At 42.3% G+C, this 21,787-nt stretch overlaps 1 protein-coding gene across 4 annotated transcripts in view; it reads right to left on the bottom strand.

Annotated features, from left to right (window-relative positions):
- LOC133477385 (syntaxin-3-like) overlaps positions 1 to 21,787 on the bottom strand; it is a 43,972-nt gene that overhangs the window by 16,037 nt on the left and 6,148 nt on the right. For 3 of the 4 annotated variants that reach the window (XR_009788336.1, XR_009788335.1, XM_061772046.1), the window contains exons 6-9: positions 20,533 to 20,641; positions 20,236 to 20,309; positions 8,989 to 9,123; positions 7,654 to 7,764 (exon numbers count right to left, since the gene is read on the bottom strand). Coding sequence is in view for 2 of the 4 variants with exons in the window: in XM_061772046.1 (XP_061628030.1) it covers positions 7,654 to 7,764; positions 8,989 to 9,123; positions 20,236 to 20,309; positions 20,533 to 20,641 (429 nt within the window). In the remaining 2 variants the exon portion in view is untranslated. Of the gene's footprint in view, positions 1 to 772; positions 2,223 to 7,653; positions 7,765 to 8,988; positions 9,124 to 20,235; positions 20,310 to 20,532; positions 20,642 to 21,787 lie in introns of those variants that run through there. The other variant, XM_061772047.1, reaches the window with a different exon arrangement.

Genomic DNA, 21,787 nt, shown 5'->3' with positions numbered 1-21,787 from the left:
TTGCGCTCCAGCCCACCTTGTGCAGTATACAAAAATAGTGCCCTACAATTCGACTACATTGTTCTCAGTCTTTGCTTGGTTTCATCAATGAGCTTCAAACATACAGTATACAATGTATTTAGAAACAAATCTCAATTAACTTTACAGGGTCTTTCATATAAAAAAGGGCAGATTACAGTTAAACAAATTTACATGAGTTTACAAGAGTTTTCTGTACCACCTAAAATTTATTGGTCATTGTTTGTTTAGACCAGGGGTTGGCAACCTGCGGCTCCAGAGCCACATAATATGTGGTGGACGGATCGATCCAAATCGTGATAGTATCAATACCAAGTTAGTATCATTATTGGATTGATGCTAGCGTGATGAGGTCGGTACTGTAGTTTCAGTTTTGCTCTTGTATGCGAAGAGGAGCGCCATCTTCCTCTCTGCCATTGTACTCGAAAAATAATTGGTTTTAAATGTTTTATATTTGTTGTGGAGACAAAGTTAGAGAGAGCAGACTTGGATGGTTTGGACACGTCCAGGAGAAATAGTGAGTATATTGGTAGAAGGATGATGAAGATGGAGCTGCCAGGTAAGAGAGCTAGAGGAAGACCAAAGAGAAGGTTGATGGATGTCGTGAGGGAAGACAGGAGGGCAGTTGGTGTTCGAGAGGAGGATGCAGGAGATAGGCTTACATGCAAAAGGATGACGCGCTGTGGCGACCCATAAAGGGACAAGCCCAAAGGAAAAGAAGTTGTGGAGTGATCATTGTGAAAAAAGTGTTTATTTCAGTGAGAAAAACAGAAAAGAAGTGCAATGAAGGGAGAAATTGTATTTTGTATCGTAGTTTCTGAACAGTATCTGAAAAAAATCATTCATTTTAATTTGCTATTCGGTGATCACTTTGCAAACTTTATTGAAGAAAAAAATCCAGACATGAAAATGTGTGGGGGAAAAAAAATATTTGTTATTATTCTATTTTTTCTAAAAATTATTATTTTTTTAATAAAAGTATTTTCTTTTTAACAATAAATGTTGCCCTTATTCAGTTCTGGGTTTTAACTATTTCATAATAAAAAAAGGAAACATCACAAAAACACTTATAGTTCTTGAAAATTAATTGAGATTTAGCAATTTGATGATGAGTCTACCTTAATTATTGAAAAGTATTGGTATTAGCAATACTGCCCTAAATTTACTTGGAATCCGATCGATACCAAAATATACAGTATTGCACACCACTACAACATGGCTCTTTCATCCTTCTGCTGTGGCTGTCTGTGACGTTGCAAAATAAATAATGAGTATTTAATTTAAATTTTTTTTTTTTTTTGTTCGTTCATGTTTCAAATGTAATTCTAAATTTGTAGCTTATGCTGCTTTTTTTTCACAAACTTTTTTTGTCACTCGACATTCCAAATATGCGTCACAACTGGTGATGTGCAACACCTGGTACAAAGATGTATTGAGGTATTCGACCTTGGATCAATCAAAGAATAAAAATGATTCTGAAAAAAAACTGAACGTTTAATGCTACGTGCTCCATGAACTATATTAACAATCATTGATCACGCCTCACAAATACGTAGCTTACAATTGTGTGTGAAGACGAAGGTGATGTCTTACAGCCCTGATGCGCCGACACTGTACGCTGAGGTGCAGGAACAAAAACCCCATAACTCAGTTAAAATAAATATATATTTTAAATTGTTATTTGAAATAGTACTTTTAATGCAGGTTGACTGCTGACTGCATCCTCCACAGCAGGTGGATAATTTAAGTTTGACTTTAATTTCATGAATACGAAGAGGACTCAAATAGACATTGACTATTTTATTGTAAAGTAAGCAACTAAGCTTTTTTTTTCCGAGTTCAAAATATTTTTGTTACGTGCAGAAATATTTTTTTTGTTCTCTGTAGCAGTTCATTAATTTCATAAATGCAACACAGGACTATATTCTTTCATACAAAATGGTTTAAAAACAAAAAACAAAACACAATATATGCAGAGTTATTCTCACTTTAGATGTCCAAAGGGTTTTATGGCTTCCAGTGTTTTTTGTTTTTTTTCTGTGGGGGACGGTCCAAATGGCTCTTTGAGCATTTTACGTTGCTGAGCTGTGGTTTAGACTGAACAAGTCAAAGAATGTATACCCAGTCTATTTTATAAAACTGTAGACAAATGAACCTAGGACGACAGCCAATAACACACAGCAACAGAAGATCATCATTTGTTTCTTCAGAGCATGAAAGAGAAGGATACAAACAAAAAAGTTATGTCAGTGTAAGATCAAGAAATATTCATAAAAATGTTATTTACTACGTCCAAAAAGATTTAAAAATACAGTGATTCCTTGACTTTTACCTTGACTGTGGTGTTATGCTTGAACACCTTTTAAAAATATATATATTTTTTTTGTTACATGTTTTTAATAGAGATCAATAGCACGGTGGGCGACTGGTTAGAACATCTGCCTCACAGTTCTGACGACCAGGATTCAAATCACGGCCTCGCCTGTGTGGCGTTTGCATGTTCTCCCCGTGCCTGCGTGGGTTTTCTCGGGGCACTCCGGTTTCCTCCCACGTCCCAAAAACATGCATGACAGGTTGATTGAAGACTTTAAATTGCCCGTAGGTGCGAATGTGAGTGTGAATGGTTGTGTGTTTATATGTGCCCTGCGATTGGCTGGCGACCAGTTCAGGGTGTACCCTGCCTCTCGCCCAAAAATACCTGAGATAGGCTCCAGCACGCCTGCGACCCAAGTGAGGATAAGTGATATGAAAAATGGATGGACAATTGTGCAAAAAGATGCAGAGTCCTCTAGCACTTAGAGCAGTTCGAATGAGTAATATTGCAATAGTCCGGTGCAATGACCATTGTGCAAAGGGCGCCGAGACTTGTATATGCAATTTAAAGTGACGAGTAGTGCGATAATCTGGGACAATGTTGGTTGTGCAAATGTTGCAGATACTCCTCAATCAGTAAGCAAATGGAGCAGATGCTACTCTGGCATGAGTGGCCATGAATGGCCAGTAATGGTCAACAGTGAGTGCAAATGGTTCTTTGTTTGTATGTGCCATGCAATTGACTGGCAACCAGTTCAGGGTGTACCCCGCATCCTGCCCGATGATAGCTGGGATAGGCTGCAGCACGCCCGCGACCCTAGTGAGGAGAAGCGGCTCAGAAAATGGATAGATGGATGGATGGATGTTTTTATGACTATAATTAAGTTGAAAGTAACACTCACACATGCACACACACACTCACACATACACTCACACACACACATGCACACACACACAGTAGTGTATTGATCTGCTGTTAGCTAGCTTGGCCTAGAGATTGGTGTGTCCCTTTCCTGAGAGCGACACACAGCTCCGGATGCAACTGATGCCGCAGCTCTGACTCTTTCTTTCTTTTTCGGGGATTATAAATACATTCCAAAAAGTTTGCTGTACTTCGGTGCTCTGTTCCATGCAACAAGCTTCTGTGATGATCAAAGAGGTGCATTTGTTCAGTCACAGGCATGAACCACTGTCCCGCTGTACTGCAAAACGAGACAGTCTAAAACGCTTAACGGAAGTGAAAAATGCTAAAGAGTGACTTTTTTTTTTTACTGGTTGCAAGTCTTGATTGACAAATCTGTTAATATTTTACAAATTTGTGATGGTTGTTATTAGTTATGGGGCTGGAATAGAAAAATCATGCATTAGTTCTACAATTAACCTTTTACCTGTGGAGTTAGTCATGCCCTTTTTTGGGAGCCTGGACATTGTGAAGGTATGTATTTTTTTTGCCAAAGGATTTCATTGCAGCAAGTTATTACCATGGCTAAATTCTGCAAAAACCACCCAGATGTTTGGTGGGCACCGGTTTCTACTTCATGCTAGCGCCACCTGGTTTACCTAAAAAAGTGAAATGTTGTGAGGCCTCGTTAAGTACAGAAGAGTCTGCCAATGGAATTCATGGCTCTTTTCTATTTTAGATGTCACTTGACAATACCTTTTGGTAAAGTCCACGGGCCTTCAATTCTGCAAAGAGAAAAAGGGTCCCAAAGTTGGGGTGATAGGTGCTGACGCCCATGTCTGGACTGCGCCCATTCAGGCAGAATTACTGCTCAGGAAGAAATTCCTCAAGGGACACTGGTTTAATGCCTTAAATGTTTATTTCAAACATATATTGCATGGGTAACTCATGAGAATGCCTTTTGTCAACCCTTTTAGACCAGGAGGCTTTCTCAAAATTAATGCATGTAAATGTACATGAAATACACATATAATGTACATTCGTATATTGACAGCCGCCCAAGAAGATGAAACGAGAATACCCCCCCCAAAAAACGTGCACTCATACTGTAGACACACAGACAGAGCAAAAGCTCTATTCTGTCTGTCTGCCTGTCTGACTCTGCTAGGTTGCTCCGACACACACGCGCACAAAAACACACACGTACACAATATTGCCAAAAGTATTCACTCGCCTGCCTTGAGTCACAAATGATTTTAAGTAATATCCCATTCTCAATCCATATGGTTTAATATGATGTCGGTCTACCATTTGCAGCTACAACAGCTTCAACTTTTGTGGTAAGGCTTTCAACAAGGTTTAGGAATGAGTTTATGGGAATTGTTGCCCATTCATCTAGGAGCATATTTGTGAGGTCACACACTGATGTTGGATGAGAAGGCCTGGTTCACTTTCCAACCAAAGGTATTCAGGTTGAGGGAAGGACTCCGTGGAGGCCGCTCATGTTCATCCATACCAAATTATCTCATCCATGTCTTTATGGACCTTGCTTTGTGCACTGGTCCACAGACATGTTGGAACAGGAAGGGGTAATCCCCAAACTGTTTGACTGTCCAAAATATTAAAGTATTCTGAAGCATTCAGAGTTCCTTTCACTGGAAATCAGGGGCTAATATTTTGGACATTTCCAACTTTGTGGGAACAGTTTTGAGATGGCCCCTTCCTGTTCCAACATGATTGTGCATCAGTGCACAAATCCAGGTTCATAAAGACATGAATGACAGAGTTTGATGTGGATGAACTTGACTGGCCTGCACAAACCTGACCTCAAACCTGTACAACAATTTTGGATAAATTAGAGCCGAGACTGAGAGCCAGGCCTTTCTCATCCAACATCAGTGTATAACCTCAAAAATGCGCTTCTGGAAAAATGGTCATTAATTCCTATAAAAAACACTGTTATAACTGTAGAGGGTGGACCGATGTCATACAGTCATGCTCAAAAACATTTGCACCCCACGGGGGCTGTTTGGGTTCTGCACTGACCAACTGGGGCAAGATCTGAGGTGGACCACTTCCTCCGGAGTCGTTGCCATGGAAGGTTCTGCTCTGACCGACCAGGCCAGGTCCTGAGGCAGAATCACCGATGGAGTCTACCAGCGGCGCCTTTTCTCTTTAAATGGACTCTTCTGCCATCTTAATGAACTTTGTATCTTGCATCTTACCATCGTAATGAACATTGCGCAGGACCAGATATGTGATAAATGTTGCTCACTTGACATCCATTGCAGCCTGTTCATCCCCCATCTGCGGTCCCTTCTCAAGGTTTTTTTTCCCCCACATGGGGTTTTGAGTTTTTCCTTGCCCGATTGGGGGGTTGGCGTTGAGATTAGGGGCAGTTTTCAAACAAGCGTTTAGACTGTCTCCGGAACAGAGTATTTAGAGCTCTTCAGAAGAAACTATAGAATTAAAAAATGATGTAACAGCAAGCGCTCTGCCTCACTAGCGAAAGCTCAGCGGCCACCAACGCAAGAGCAACACATTCCAGGGCTTCTTAATAGCACAATCACTTGTACACTTTCTTGGGAGCCATACAGAGAGCTAATTTACAGCAAAAATTCAAGATTATTAAAATAAGTGCGATAAAATGTAAACGCCATTAGAGAGAAAGCTGAACTGTGCGTTCAACGTGAATGGCGATAAGCATAGGTCGACGTACATCCAAGCAATATTTGTCCAAAATTATTTGTTTGTGAACTGAGGTTCCACCTTAATTGCTCCATTTTTTTTAACATCACTCACGCAGTGCAGTGTCTGAAGCGGGCCCAGTCACAACTCACAACTCCTGAAACTCCTGAAGTTTGCCACCACTGTTATCGGCCTCATCAAGGAGGATGACGAGTCTGCATATCGACAGGAAGTGGAGCGGCTGGAGCTGTGGTGCGGCCGACACAACCTGGATCTGAACACACTCAAGACTGTAGAGATTATCGTGGACTTCAGGAGGCATCCTTCGCCACAGCTGCCCCTCACGTTGTCCAGCTGCCTTGTGTCAACCGTCAAGACCTTCAAGTTCCTGGGAATTACAGTCTCTCAGGACCGGAGGTGGGCGACCAACATCAACTCCGTCCTCAAAAAGGCCAAGCAGAGGATGTACTTCCTGCGGCTTCTGAGAAAGCACAGCCTGCCACAGGGGCTGCTGAGGCAGTTCTACACAGCGGTCATCGAAATAGTCCTGTGTTCCATCACAGTCTGGTTTGGTGCTGCTACAAAAAAGGACAAACTCCGACTGCAACGGACAATCAAAACTGCTGAAAGGATTTTCGGTACCCCCCTACCCACACTTGAGGACTTGCACGCTGCCAGAACCAAGACAAGAGCGTGCAAAATCCTCTCGCACCCTCCGCATCCCGGTCACCAGCTCTTCCAGCTCCTTCCGTCAGGTAGGCGCTACCGATCAATGCAAACTAGAACTAGCAGACATTCCAACAGCTTCTTCCCTCTTGCAATCAACTTCTTAAACACCTAACCTACAATTCCATTACAACATGCTGGCAATTTTTTGAAATGCGTTTGTTGTCGGGCCAATTATATATTACTCGTGCACTCACTGTAGTAGTCTCGCCACGCTGCACTATTGGCATATCTGTTGTTGACCAATGCTGGCCACTCATGCCAGAGTAGCATCTGCTCCATTTGCACACTCACTGAGGAGTATCTGCAACATTTGCACAATCAACATTGTCCCAGATTATCGCACTACTCGCTTGAAGTCTCAGCGCCCTTTGCACAATGGTCATTGCACCGGACTATTGAAATATCAGTCTTTTGAACTGCTCTAAGTGCTAGAGGACTCTGCATCTTTTTGCACAATTGTCAAAAAAATAAAAAATTACCAGATAACTAGCAACCCTTTATTGCTCAGTGACTGTTTTTTGTCAATGTCTTTATGTCTCCAAAGTGTTCTCTGTCAATTGACTGTCTGTTGTCGTACTAGAGCAGCTCCAATTACCGGAGACAAATTCCTTGTGTGTTTTTTGGACATACTTGGCAAATAAAGATGATTCTGATTCTGATTCTGACAACACAAAGAAAACAAATCAATCGACCTCTGGCTCGTAACTCGAAAAACTCGGAAGTCGGGCCATTTGTAAGTCAAGGTACCACTGTGTAGTACAATATTTAGTGTATTATTTAGTACAATATTTTAAATAGTATTTCCCATTATTTCTAGAATAACCTTGGTTGCTCGTTTTAAAAATATTACCAATGCAATTAGTATAAAAAAAAGACTACCTTTGCCCCCAACCATCCCAAATAGTCTTTATGTTATGATTATCTGCTCTCATCAATGTCAGATGTCAATTAGCTATAAAGTGAAATATTGAATATTAACTTGGGGAAAATCAAGCCACACTCACCCTACGTGCTTCCTGTTGGAACTTGGCGGCTTTCTTGGTGTCAGCGACTGCTCTTTCTACAAAGCCCACTGATTGGTCCATGTTACTTTCAATTCTGTCAATCATGCCACCCTGAGAGATGGCAGGCCAAGAAATGAATAGAGTGAATACAAACACACATTCTCTAATCAGTGGTTCTCAACTGTTGTCATCCTGAGACTTGCTTTTTCCTCTTGTCACCATGTCACAACGCGTTTTATAGAATTTAAGAAGAATAAAGAAAATGCATTCTTAAAGAAGTCTTTGAAAACGTACAGTATCTACAGCATATCATATTTTAACAACATAACTACACATGCTTTCATGTTCAAAGTACATTTCAGAGACTGAGGATGAACATGACTACTGAATGTACAATGAATATAGTAAAATTAAATATCAAAGCTGCCCATAATACAGCCACAGAATTTAAATATTGGCACTGATTTCTTCTTTTTAGGAAAGTCCCTTAACCAAAGTAATACCTTTTCACACGCATACCTGTCAAAATTATGTTTATTTTCAAAATAAAAGGCAAGTCCAACCTAGGATGCACGTTAAATATTTCACGACACAGGGGGTTCTCAGCTTTCGATGCCGTTCCCCTCCTACGACAGCGATGTAACCAGAATTTGTCCGTTCAGGTGGAACGAGCCCATAGTCCATCAATAATCTACCCATATAATATAATATACCCAGATTAGCAATATTGTCCATATGCATCACACCAGAAGGCAGAAAACAGACGCACTACACAAGAATAAAAAAAAAACAAAAAAACGACGACTATTAATTTAATTGTGGATGCTTTTGATCATCAACGTAGTCGTGACTAGTCGACTAATCTTGGCAGCCCTAGCGACCCGCACATTATTGGTCCACGACTTACTTCCCCATGACCCACCAGTTGAGAATCACTGTTCTAGATGACAGACAATAATGATGCATACATTAAAATTATGATTTCTTTTCAAGTCATTCATTTACTCAACTTAGTCATCACAGTAAGGATGATTATCCGTGATGGGGCATGATAAAATTATATAACTGAAACATAGACCACATGTGATGATTTTCGTTGAAGCTTTTCCTCGTCACTCTCCTCACTGTGTTGTGTCTCGGTCGATGATTGTAATGGCGTAAAAATATTGTGTTTAGTTTAGGCTTTATAGATCCCTGAGGAAATTCTGAGTGTGGATTTTTATTTTTTAACACACGAAATGCAGACATACAAAATTCAAAACAGTGTTTTTTCTTAAGAAGAGCTTTCTTTTCAAAATGCTAATTTGTTTGAGCGTGCATTCGTTTGACACATACCTGGTTCTCAACTAGCATAGCGATATCAACAAACATGTCATGGAGCTCTTTGATGCTACTCTCCAACCTAATGATGTCTTTGTGACGAGCCTCAATCTCGTTCAGGGCCTGCTGGTTTAAATTTGAATCCATAATCTGTGGAAAAAGATCACACTGTTATCAAAAGTGAAAAAAGACATTCATTCTGTTTGAGAGCACTATAATGCAAGCGCTACCTTTCTCAAGCAAGTGCAGAGGCCTGGCAAGGATGGTTTGTTAACTGTTAACAAAAGTGAAAATAACATTCCTGACCGTGCACACCAACCCCCATCAATTGCTTCTTTTCCACTTTAGGGTATCAACTGAGTTTTACTCACTTGAGTTTTGGCATTTTTACAGTAGAGTGGGAAACAGAAAAAAAAATTATATCATTGAATGTGTCAGTCAGATGCGAGACAAGCTAACAAAAAAAAATGGTGGAACATTAGGATCTTTAGTGTTTCCTGCATGTTACTGTTGAGAGACTGAAGACTCTTAAGTATGATAATATTATCCAGGGTTTGGTTGTGGGGCAGCCCTCTAAGCGAGAGATCCAGACTTCCCGCTACCCAAACACCTCACCAGGGAGACATCCAGGAAGCAGCCTATCCAGATGTCTAAGCAACCTCATATGACCCTTGTGGATGTGGAAGAGCAGTAGCTCTACTCAGAGGTCCTTCAAGATGATTCAAAAATCTTTTCACAAATCTTAAGGGGAGCCCAGACACCTGGTGGAGGAAACTTATTTCAACCACTTGTGTCCATGATCGGCAGCACAGTGGACGACTGGTTAGAGCGTCTGCCTCACAGTTCAATTCCCGGCCCCGCCTGTGTGGAGTTTGCATGTTCTCACCGTGCCTGCGTGGGTTTTCTCCGGGCACTCCGGTTTCCTCCCACATCCCGAAAACATGTATGGTAGGTTAATTGAAGACTCTGAATTGCCCGTAGATGTGAATGGTTGTTTATATGTGCCCTGCGATTGGCTGGCAACCAGATCAGGGTGTACCCCGCCTCCTGCCCGATGATAGCTGGGATAGGCTTCAGCACTCCCGCGACCCTTGTGAGGATAAGCGGCTCATAGAATGGAGAATGGTGTCCATGATCTTGTTCTTCCAGTCACAACCCACAGCTCAGTTCACCTGTCCTTCACAAAGATTGACTGATGGAGAATCTGCATTAGGGTTGAACAATTTATCATTTTCTGATCAAAATCGCAATTTCAGATGCAGTGCTCCTGAAAGACACAAGATCTGTCGTGTCAACTATTTTACACTTCCATGCCATCTCCCCACCGTCCTGCAAAACTCTGTCAGAAGCGGCATGCTACGCGTGCACAGGTCATGCTCAACATTCATAAACAGCATGCTATTTATGGACCCGTCAAGCTATACAACCGGTATGGATTAACCTGGTCTTCGTAATTTGCAACATTAGCATGTTTTGAAATGGCTTCAGCAAAACCAATCCAATCCACTTTATTTATATAGCAAAATTTAAACAAACACAAGGTCCCCAAAGTGCTGTACAATACAATAAAAACACAGCAAAAAATACAAAATAAGGATAAAACAATAAAATAAAATAAAATCAGATAAAAACTACATAAAATGAAGTAGGTAAAATCAACATAAAATAAAATGCACTGCCCACACTACACATATACAGTACATCACATCAGACACGCTAACTGGTGTTAAAAGACAGGGTAAAAAGATGGGTTTTAAGCAAGGATTTAAAATGAGACAAAGATGAGGCTTGTCTGGAGTGGCAAAGCATTCCACACTTTTGGAGCTGCAACAGCAAACGCTCGTTAACCTCGAAGTTTAAGCCAGGCTCTGGGCTCTGTCTGGAGCAGCTGGTCAGCTGACCTGAGAGAGCGGCTGGGAATGTCGGGGTGCAGCAGCTCAGAGAGGTACGATGGGGAAAGGCTAATCAAGGCTTTAAAAGCAAATAAAATAATTTGGCGCCGCCACCCTGGCCTGCCAATCCAGAGGCACTGTCCACAATGTCCATGCGATGTTGCAAAGGCGTGTCATGACACCCCTACAACATTCAGAGCCCTCAGGAACTCTGGGCGGATCTCATCCACTCCTGGGGCCTTGCCACCGAGCAGCTTTTTAACCACCTCGGTGACTTCAACCCCAGGATAAAAGATGGCGCTTACCCGTGTGGTCGCTTGGGTTACGCGCTCTCTGGTATTGTCAATGTTTTTGTGTTTTTCGTTCGTCTTTGGAGACATTACACGACTCAATTACACAAGGGAAGACTTACTAAACATGAGGGCGTCTACCCCGGACTTTCTTTGACCAACTTTTGCAAATCTGCTCACTTTTTTCTCCGAGCTACTCACCGGTGGGGCGGCTGCTGTGTATGGTGCATGGAGGCGAAGGCAAAATGTAAGCCATTATACTACATTACATTCTTCCTCAACACATACGCCGCACTGCTAACACTCGCTGAATAAGTAAACGAAATTGAAAGACTCACCTCTCATTATTCTTGGGGACTGTAAAAAAGCTAAACTCAACCACAAACTCTGTAATACAAGCAGCACATCGACTGTCCTACCAGGGAAAATAACATATTAGACCACTGCTATACTACGCTAAATAACGCATACCATGGTATACCTCGTGCAGCTCGGGGCTCATCTGATCACTGCTTAATTCACTTCATATCAATATACAGGCAAAAACTTAAATGTGCGAAGCGTACGGTGAAAACAATGAAGAAGTAGACCAATGATGGAAAGATAGAACTTCAAAGCTGTTTAGACTGCACAGACTGGAGTTTCTTTGAAAATTCAATTGGTAACCTGGATGAATATATGGACACTGTGACATCCTATATCAGTTTCTGTGAAGATGTGTGTGTACCAACAAAGTCATTTTGCACGTTCAATAACAACAAGCCGTGGTTCACTGCCAAACTTCACCAACTTCACCAGGCTAAAGTGGACCCCTAACGAAGTGGGGATAGAGCCCTGTATAATTGCGCTAGAAATTAGCTGACTAAAGAAATTAACATTGCAAAGAGAAATTATGCAGTAAAGTTATAAAAACAGTTTCCTCCTAACGATTATAAATCAGTCTTGCATGCATTACAATTTCTAACCAATTACAAGCAACCATCCCCCCAATCTGAGAACAATAAAAGACTAGTGGACGACTTGAACACCTTCTGCTGCAGATTTGAAAAGGAGACTCTCACACCCCACACCCACCCGGCTGCACCACTGACCACCCTCACACCTATGACCTCCCCTCCTTCGTTGACCATCCACAAACAGGAGATGAGATGCATCTTCAAACAACAAAGATCAACAAAGCGGCAGGCCCAGACCTTGTGTCCCAATCCTGCCTCAAAGTCTACGCGAATCAGCTCGCTCCAATCTTCACCCAGATCTTCAATAGTTCTCTGGAACTGTGTGAAGTACCATCCTGTTTCTAACGCTCCACCACCATCCCAGTCCCCAAGAATGACTACAGGCCTGTCGCCTTGACATCTGTGGCCATGAAGTCCTTCGAACGCCTCACACCCTCAAGAGCGTCACAGGTCCCCTGCTGGACCCGCTGCAGTTTGCCTACCGAGCAAACAAGTCTGAGAATAACGCAGTCAAAATGGGACTGCACTCCATCCTAGAACACCTCGACGGCACGGCGACCTACGCGAGCATTGTGTTCGTGGACTTCAGCTCTGCGTTCATCACCATCATCCCCTAACTCCTCTCCTCCAAGCTTCTCCAGCTCAGCGTCTCGCCTGCCATCTGCCAGTGAATTTACAGCTTCCTGATGGGCAGGACACAGCAGGTGAGGCTAGGGGACAACACCTCATCTACACGCACCATCAGCACTGGGGCACTTCAAGGTTGTGTCCTCTCTGCGCTGCTCTTCTCTCTCTACGACTGCACCTCAATGCACCCGGCTGTCAAACTCCTGAAATTTGCAGACGACACCACAGTCATCGGTCTCATCAAAGAGGGTGATGAGTCTGCGTATCGACAGGAAGTGGAGTGGCGGGAGCTGTGGTGCGGCCGACACAACCTGGAGCTGAACACGCTCAAGACTGTAGAGACGATCGTGGACTTCAGGAGGCATCCTTCACTACAGCTGCCCCTCACGCTGTCCAACTGCCTTGTGTCAACCGTCGAGACCTTCAAGTTCCTGGGAATTACAGCCTCTCAGGACCTGAAGTGGTAGTTCAACATCAACTCCATCCTCAAAAAGGACCAGCAGAGGCTGTACTTCCTCCGGGTTCTGAGGAAGCATGGCCTGCCACAGGAGCTGTTGAGGCAGTTCTACACAGCGGTCATCGAATCAGTCCTGTGTTCTACCATCACAGTCTGGTTTGGTGCTGCTACAAAAAAGGGCAAACTCTGACTGCAACAGACAATCAAAACTGCTGAAAATATTGTCGGTACCCCCCTACCAACCCTTGAGGACTTGCATGCTGCCAGAACTAAGATAAGAGCATACAAAATCCTCTTGGACCCTCCACATACTGGTGACCAGCTCTTCCAGCGCCTTCCCTCAGGTAGCCGCTACCGAACAATGCAAACTAAAACTAGCAGACAAACCAACAGCTTCTTCCCTCTTACCAATAACTTCTTAAACCGTTAACTTACAATTCCATTGCGACATGCTGCCAATTTTTTTGTCTTGAGTTTGTTGTCACATTTCTGTCAGTCCAATTATACATTACTCGTGCACTCAATGTAGTAGTCTTGCCACGCTGCACTATTTGCATATCTGTTATTGACCAATACTGGCCACTCATGTGCCTGAGTAGTATCTGCAACAGTTGCACAATCAACATTGTCCCAGATTATCGCACTACTAGTCACTTTAAACTGCATACATTTCTTGAAGTCTCGGCACCCTTTACACAATGGTCATTGCACCGGACTATTGCTCTATTAGTCATTCAAACTGCTCTCATTGCGAGAGGAGTCTGCATCTTTCTTTAAAAATCTTACCTTCATTACCAGATTACTAGCAACCTTTTATTGCTCAGTGACAGTTTTTTCTCAATGTCTTTATGTCTCAAAAGTCTTCTCTGTCAATCGACTGTGAAGCGTATATTAGTAAAATAAAAATGTAATTAATTGAGGAGAAAAGATGAAGCCGGAAGCGACGCTTGCGTTACTTCTGGTTTACTGTAATTTTAAGTTTAATTGTTAAAATCAAACTAATTTTACCTATAAAAGGGGAACCACGTCACTTTTTATGTGGATATAATTTAGGGAAAGTGACGAGAAACCTTTTTATCAGTCTCGCAATCTGAAGGTTGCTACACTTTATGAAATTTTGAGTTCTAGGCTTACTTAAACTCAGAACACACAAAATACTTTTATAGTATATTTATTGACATCTACAAGGGATCTAAAGGGAAACACACAAAGCGGTCTAACTAAAGAAAGAAAATAACACTAATAATTATAAAAAGAACGAAAATAGGCGTACAAAAAGGGAAATAGAACATCGTGTGTTGGACTAAAGTTGGAAACGTGAGCGTTCACTGCGTCCAGTGCGGACGGGAGAGAGAGAGAGGGCAAAGTTGAGATTTTGTATGAAGCTAGTAATTTCCCTGAAATTATTAGGCACTAATGTTGTAGTCATTAGAATCAGAATCAGAATAATCAGAATCAGAATCATCTTTATTTGCCAAGTATGTCCAAAAAACACACAAGGAATTTGTCTCCTGGAGTTGGAGCCGCTCTAGTACGACAACAGACAGTCAATTGACAGAGAACACTTTGAGACATAAAGACATTGACAAAAAAACAGTCACTGAGCAACCATCCATCCATTTTCTGAGCCGCTTCTCCTCACTAGGGTCGCGGGCGTGCTGGACCCTATCCCAGCTGTCATCGGGCAGGAGGCGGGGTACACCCTGAACTGGTTGCCAGCCAATCGCAGGGATCATAGGAACAAACAACCATTCGCACTCACAGTCATGCCTATGGGCAATTTAGAGTCTCCAATTCATGCATGTTTTTGGGATGTGGGAGGAAACCAGAGCGCCCGGAGAAAACCCACGCAGGCAAGGGGAGAACATGCAAACTCCACACAGGCGGATTGAACCCGGGTCCTCAGAACTGGGAGGCTGACGCTCTAACCAGTCGGCCACCGTGCCGCCAGTCACTGAGCAATAAAGGGTTAATAGTTATCTGGTAAAGCCGGTACATTTTTTTTTTTGTTTTTATGACAATTGTGCAAAAGATGGAGAGTCCTCTAGCACTAGCAGTTCGAATGACTTAATATTGCAATAGTCCGGTGCAATGACCATTGTGCAAAGGGCGCCAAGACTTCAAGGAGTGTATGCAGTTTAAAGTGACGAGTAGCGCGATAATCTGGGACAATTTTGATTGTGCAAATGTTGCAGATACTTCTCAGTCAGTCTGCAAATGGAGCAGATGCTACTCTGGCATGAGTGGCCAGTATTGGTCAACAACAGATATGCAAATAGTGCAGCCTGGCGAGACAACTACAGTGAGTGCATGAGTAATACATAATTGGCCCCACAGAAATGTGACAACGAACTCAAGAAAAAAAAAAAATTGCCAGCATGTTGCAATAGAATTGTAGGTTAGGTGTTTAAGAAGTTGATCGCAAGAGGGAAGAAGCTGTTGGAATGTTTGCTAGTTCTAGTTTGCATTGATCGGTAGCGCCTACCTGAGGGAAGGAGCTGGAAAGAGCTGGTGACGGGATGTGGAGGGTCCGAGAGGATTTTGCACGCTCTTGGCTTGGTTCTGGCAGCGTGCAAGTCCTCAAGGGTGGGTAGGGGGTACTGACAATCCTTTCAGCAGTTTTGATTGTCCGTTGCAGTCGGAGTTTGTCCTTTTTTGTAGCAGCACCAAACCAGACTGTGATGGAAGAACACAGGACTGATTCGATGACCGCTGTGTAGAACTGCCTCAGCAGTCATAAACATAACAATGGAAATAACATGTAGCCGCAGCGCCCCCACCGGTGACGCTTGTAGCATTAGTACTATCGAGACACAACTTCGGGAATTCCAATCCAAGATCCCTACTACGCGACAATGCAAGGCTAACAAAGTAACCAATTCTTGGTCGCTAAGCAACACGCTAAGAGTAGCCATTTTTGTTATCGACGCTTGCAGTGCAACCCCTTACCAAAATAGACAGATCATAACCACTCTGTTGTTCCTGCTCCTTTTTTTTTTTTTTTTTTTTTTGGCCTGTTCGGCTGTTAGGTCAAGCAGAATGGAGGACCTGTACACTTTTAAAGCCGGAAGAGTTTTACTGTGTCACAGTCGAGTTTTTAAGCTGCCGCCGTGGTTTCTTAGTACTATAATGGCTATTTATTGAGAATCATAGTCGATCAGTCGAACGGAACAAAGTTTCTAAAGGGGAGTGAGAAAAGAAGACAACAAAAGGCAAAGCACTAACTGTAAACAAGATGAGAAAAGTAAATCCTTATATATCGAGAACAATGAAACATTAGATATGAGTGTTACAGGGGGCAGTAATGCTACACCATGTGAGGACAAGGACAGGAGAGGAGGCATGCAGGTCAAGGGTCGTGAACCCAGGTGTACAACTGAAGTGTGGTGGGAGTGGCTATGTAAATTATAAACATCTATAGGACGAGAGTGTGAGTGAGGGGATACCCAAGCAGTTTGCATATTCACGAGTTATTTGTCGCAATAAGTGAGTGGCCCCACACCCAGTGAAAAAGTCCCAGGGGTGTGTGCCAGCGGACACATGCAAGTGAATGCACAATGACTGACAGAAGTGTCCTGTAATTGCTCTGCCTGCACCGCGGTGGGTGAGGACCCCTCCCAATCAATTGAGAGGCATGCTAGCGTATGTTTTAAGCAAGCGTATGTTTTACCATGCCTGCGCCCAATAATACGGTGCGCCTTATATATGTGTTATCTACAGAAATAGACCCCGTAACTGAGACTGCGCCTTTTAATATGGTGCGCCTTATGGTCATGAAAATCTGATATTTGTGAAAATGTTTTAATGAGATTGAAGACTGCCTGAAGAGAAGACTTTGGTTCCTTTAAATAAATAATATCATCAGCATACAGATTGATTTTGTGCTTTTGTCACTGGCGAGCAGATACCTTTAATATTAGCATTCTGACGTATAGCGTTAGCAAGAGTTCCCATGAATATTTCAAATAGCATTGGTGAGAGTGGACATCCTTGTCTGGTTCCTCTTTGTAAAGTAAAACTTTGTGATGTAATCTTATTTGTGGTGACTGTTGCTTTCGGTGAGTTGTATAATGTTGCTATTCAATGTATGAGTCCCATGGCATCCTCCATGACAGACGAGTTGGCATTGACATAGCTATGAGAATCTCAAGTGGCTCTCTGAGTTACCGCTGTTTGTGAAACTGGTGAAGGAAAAGAGAAAAGAACGAAGCGACAATCCGCCGCTTAAAAAGGAAAAAGACTCTTCAATTTTGTCTTTAGTAGCTGCTTTTCCAAGTCTATGGAATGGGCGCTGCCATGTTTTTCGCCTTCGGAAATCACGCAATCTCTCGCATTGTCACAACATGCTCACCTCACAGCATGCCTTGGACCTGTCGCTGCCCCTAACGATTTATGCTCACACAAAGATTCCTCACAGGTTAATGAACGACAGGCTACGTGAAATTGCTCCCTCTCTAGACAACATAGCAATGGATGGAATTCTCCCACATTTGGGACCCCTCGGCTTGATTAAAATTATTCAGTCTACGGCCCTGACAGGCCCCACTAATCCTGCCGGTTTTACCTTTTCCAAGCGCGGCAGGTTTGCATGTCAATCCTGAGTTCCGACAAAAAGCCTTTCTTGTCGTTTGCCCAATCAGCGACGCCCTCAAAGATGCCAATTTGCATATTGAGGATTCACTTGGTACCACCTGCCGTCTGGCAGTTACGACAGCCAAATTGTGATTTCTAAATTTTTCAAACAACACAAATTCGAATTGGACTCCGAAATGCCTGAACAAATTAAGTTTGAAGGAACCCAGGCAATTGACATCAACCATGCTAAAATGCCAAAACCCCTGTTTGTGTATTCCTGGTCTGCTACAGACCTTCACTGAGTGAATCTAACCATCCTTGGTCACTGCATGATGTTCAGCATTGCCTACCCGCTCTACCAAAAGACCCAGATTTAAACATAAATAAAAACAGAATACAATGATTTGCAAATCATATTCGACCTATATTTAATTGAATACACTACAAAGACAAGATATTTAATGGTCAAACTGATAAACTTTATTGTTTTTCGCAAATAATCATTAACTAAGAATTTTATGGCTGCAACACGTTCCAAAAAAGATGGTTACATGCAGTGTAAGAAAGCCACTTACATGCAGTGATTTCTCCAGATTCTCTGAACCTTTTGATGATATTATGGACCGTAGATGATGAAATCCCTAAATTCCTTGCAATTGTACATTGAGGAACATTGTCCTTAAACTGTTCGACAATTTTCTCACGCACTTGTTCACAAAGAGGTGAACCTCGCCCCAGCTTTGCTTGTGAATAACTCAGAAATTCAGGGAAGCTCCTTTTATACCCGATCATGCCACCCACCTGTTCCCAATTAGCCTGTTCACCTGTGGGATGTTCCAAACAGGTGTTTGATGAGCATTCCTCAACTTTCTCAGTCTTTTTTGCCACCTGTCCCAGCTTTTTTGGAATGTGTTGCAGCCATAAAATTAAAAGTTAATGATTATTTGCTAAAAACAATAAAGTTTATCAGTTTGAACATTAAATATCTTGTCTTTGTAGTGTATTCAATTAAATATAGGTTGAACATGATTTTCAAATCATTGTATTCTGTTTTTATTTATGTTTAACACAACGCCCCAACTTCATTGGAATTTTGAGAAATAAAATCCCTAAGAGGAATTGGAAAGTCACCAGATTTAGCAAGAAAGGTGCCAAGTTGGGAACACTGCTAGAAACCAATGTGAGCAAACTGACCTATAAAATCACAGAGGTACAATGAGGTGTAAAACTTGAAATAAATAGAAATTGTTTTTAGGATTCCACCGGAAACTTACAGGTTCATGTCAACACAGAATGTTGAAGTGCTGCATGCATAGAGACGAAACAAACAAACAAACAAACAAACAAAAACAGCATAGACCAGCAAGGTGGCCACCAGCATTTGCTGCTTTTGATGTGTCCACACCTTGAGTAAGTTATGGCCGAAAGGGGGGAATATTATGCACCAATGTTGTACTTTGGTAACTGCATTGTTGTGTGAACCTGCCAACCTGTGCCACCTTCCAAGGAGACATCGCCTCGATCCTGGATCAAGTCGACGAAGGGGGGTTATGTCGCGGACACGCCATCAACTAGATGTTCCCAGCTATCCCCAACCTCTGATATTTCTGCATTCTCGCCTTCTGCCCCACTGAGACAGACAGTCACAAGAAGCCTGGGTTATGTCACCCAGACCCTATACTAATTAAAAGCTCCCCGAGAATCCTGGGCTTGCAGTCATCAAAGACCCCCCTTGGTACGCAGGACCAAAAGTTTGGAAAAATTCGCTGTTCAACGCAACTCAAACTAAAATTTCAAAGAACCATTTGCTCCTTTGAAATGCATGCAAGGTCGTCTGGGACAATTGATGGAACATAAGCAACACCCGCTGGCGTTGGAGAGTTACTGCAAGCCGCAAGCTGTGCCACAGATTTCTCTGAATTTGAATGTCTGTCTCACACAACACAAATGTCACATCACAAATATTAACAGGCTCAGCCACCACATACAATTGAAAAACTCATTGCATAGATTAAACAGGGTCCGGGCATGGCAATGGAAAGCAGGGAACTGATTTCTTTATCTTAGATACAATAATTATTTTGTTATTTCCACTGGTTTAGAACCACAAATAATCCAAAGATGCATTTGAGTGAAAAAGTTAAACCTCTGAAATCGAGGACTCGTATTTCATTCCTGTAGCAACCTTCAGATTATGAGACATGGAGGTTTTTTCTCATTTTTCCTAAATTTTACGAATATGAAGAGGGACGTGGTGCCCCTTTATGAGGAAAAATATAGTTTGATTATAACGTTAAACATAAAATCGAGCTAAACCGTAAGTAACGCAGGCGTCGCTTCTGGCGTATTCTTTTCGTAAATTAATTACGTTTTTATCCAAAACCAATATACGCTACAATATGAATGTTTTGATTTACAGGGTTGTCACAGAACAAATTAAACATGTAAGTAGAACATATAGTCACCCCAGCAGTGAAGACAGTGGAGTTGCCTCCCTCTAGCATCTCTTCCAGTTCCTCATCAGTTGTCGCTTTGCCGGCTATAATAATCAAGAGCAAAAAAATAGGTTAAAAAAAAATACAAACATATTTTATATAATCCCTCTTGTCGTCTTTGCTTTTTTTTTTTTTTTTTTGGGTTGATTATGACAAAAAACATTAGAAAGCAGCACTAGGATGCGATCTGCATATTGATGCTTGAGGTGATATCAACCTTATCTTTAACATGCAATGTAATGTACCTATACAGACAAAGACACTTACTGATCTCAAGCTGTCGGGCAATCCGTCCTTTACTCTTGTCTCTGAAGTCAACTTGTGCCTCATTGTATTTTGTCATTACCTCTACAAATTTCTTCGCCAGGATAGCATGCTGGGGAATTTAGATAATTCCATTATTAGATAATAACCATTAATGTTTTAATGGTGGGAAAAATTAAGACTTCATCATGATGGGCCATATTTTCCCGTTTGTGCTTAAGTCTTCTTTTTACACGCCTGACTTGCGCGCTGTCAACGTGCGGCGATTAACCTGTAATGACTTTTGACACCTCGCCCGTGCATACTGGGTGAATATGTGCCCAACCTCCCATGAGGCTTGATTCACTGAAGTCTCAGAGGGGCTTCAATAACTGGCAAGTGGAGTTTCCCAGAGATGTGATTGCCATTGAAATCCCAAATATGTTGACACTTTCAACGTGAACTTAAAACCCATAGCGGATCCAGAAGTTATCCATCGTCAGTGAGACGTGAGCACCACCCATCTAACAGGTTACTTTGAAGGAGCATGTGTTTTTGTATTCTCTCTTAAATAAATACTGTACAATAAATATAATTTAATCCGAATACTGTGCTAATGAGTGAACGCATGTTTGGATGGCCAGCAATCGTGCCATCAACAGGAAAGCGAGTGAGCCAGATGTTGATCAGTGTTGCCCAGCAACCATACTAGCACCACAAATGCAGGCGGGTCACATGGATTTCACGACTAATGATGACATAGATAAACAAAATTAAAAAAGCAAATGATTCCAAATCTAACACACAATCGCACCTTTAAAAATACTGCAGTTGTGCAGACTACAGTTGTGAGCGTCACTTTCAGACAAGCTCCAAGCCATCATGCAGCTTATTTGGAGCGAAAATGAAAAATAGTCTATTGGTGCTGAATTTGTCTTCGCCAATTAATATGACATAATGTCCCGACATTCATCCGTCGATCGGCATAATGACATAGGGACACATTTACGGGGGTTGGGCAGTCGATGAGCCGATATGGGCCAGGTGTCGAGTCGCCGCCTGGGCTGTACCAGCCATCGGAGGATCGGCGCACGAGAGCAAATCACCTTCCTAGGGTGCTAGACTTCCTACAGCCTCTGGAGTGCAGATGAAGAAATGCGCTTAAAGTCTTTAGCAGAATGAGCGCTCTGCCAGATATGAGCGGAAACATGCATTCTTAAGGGTTATTTCGCCCAACGTGCGTAAATGACAGAATTTAGTGGACAGGAGTAGAGGCGCT

The sequence above is a fragment of the Phyllopteryx taeniolatus genome, chromosome 4, assembly GCF_024500385.1.
Source record: "Phyllopteryx taeniolatus isolate TA_2022b chromosome 4, UOR_Ptae_1.2, whole genome shotgun sequence".
NCBI classification, from domain to species: Eukaryota; Metazoa; Chordata; class Actinopteri; order Syngnathiformes; family Syngnathidae; genus Phyllopteryx; species Phyllopteryx taeniolatus.
This window is presented reverse-complemented; position numbering and strand designations above follow the sequence as displayed.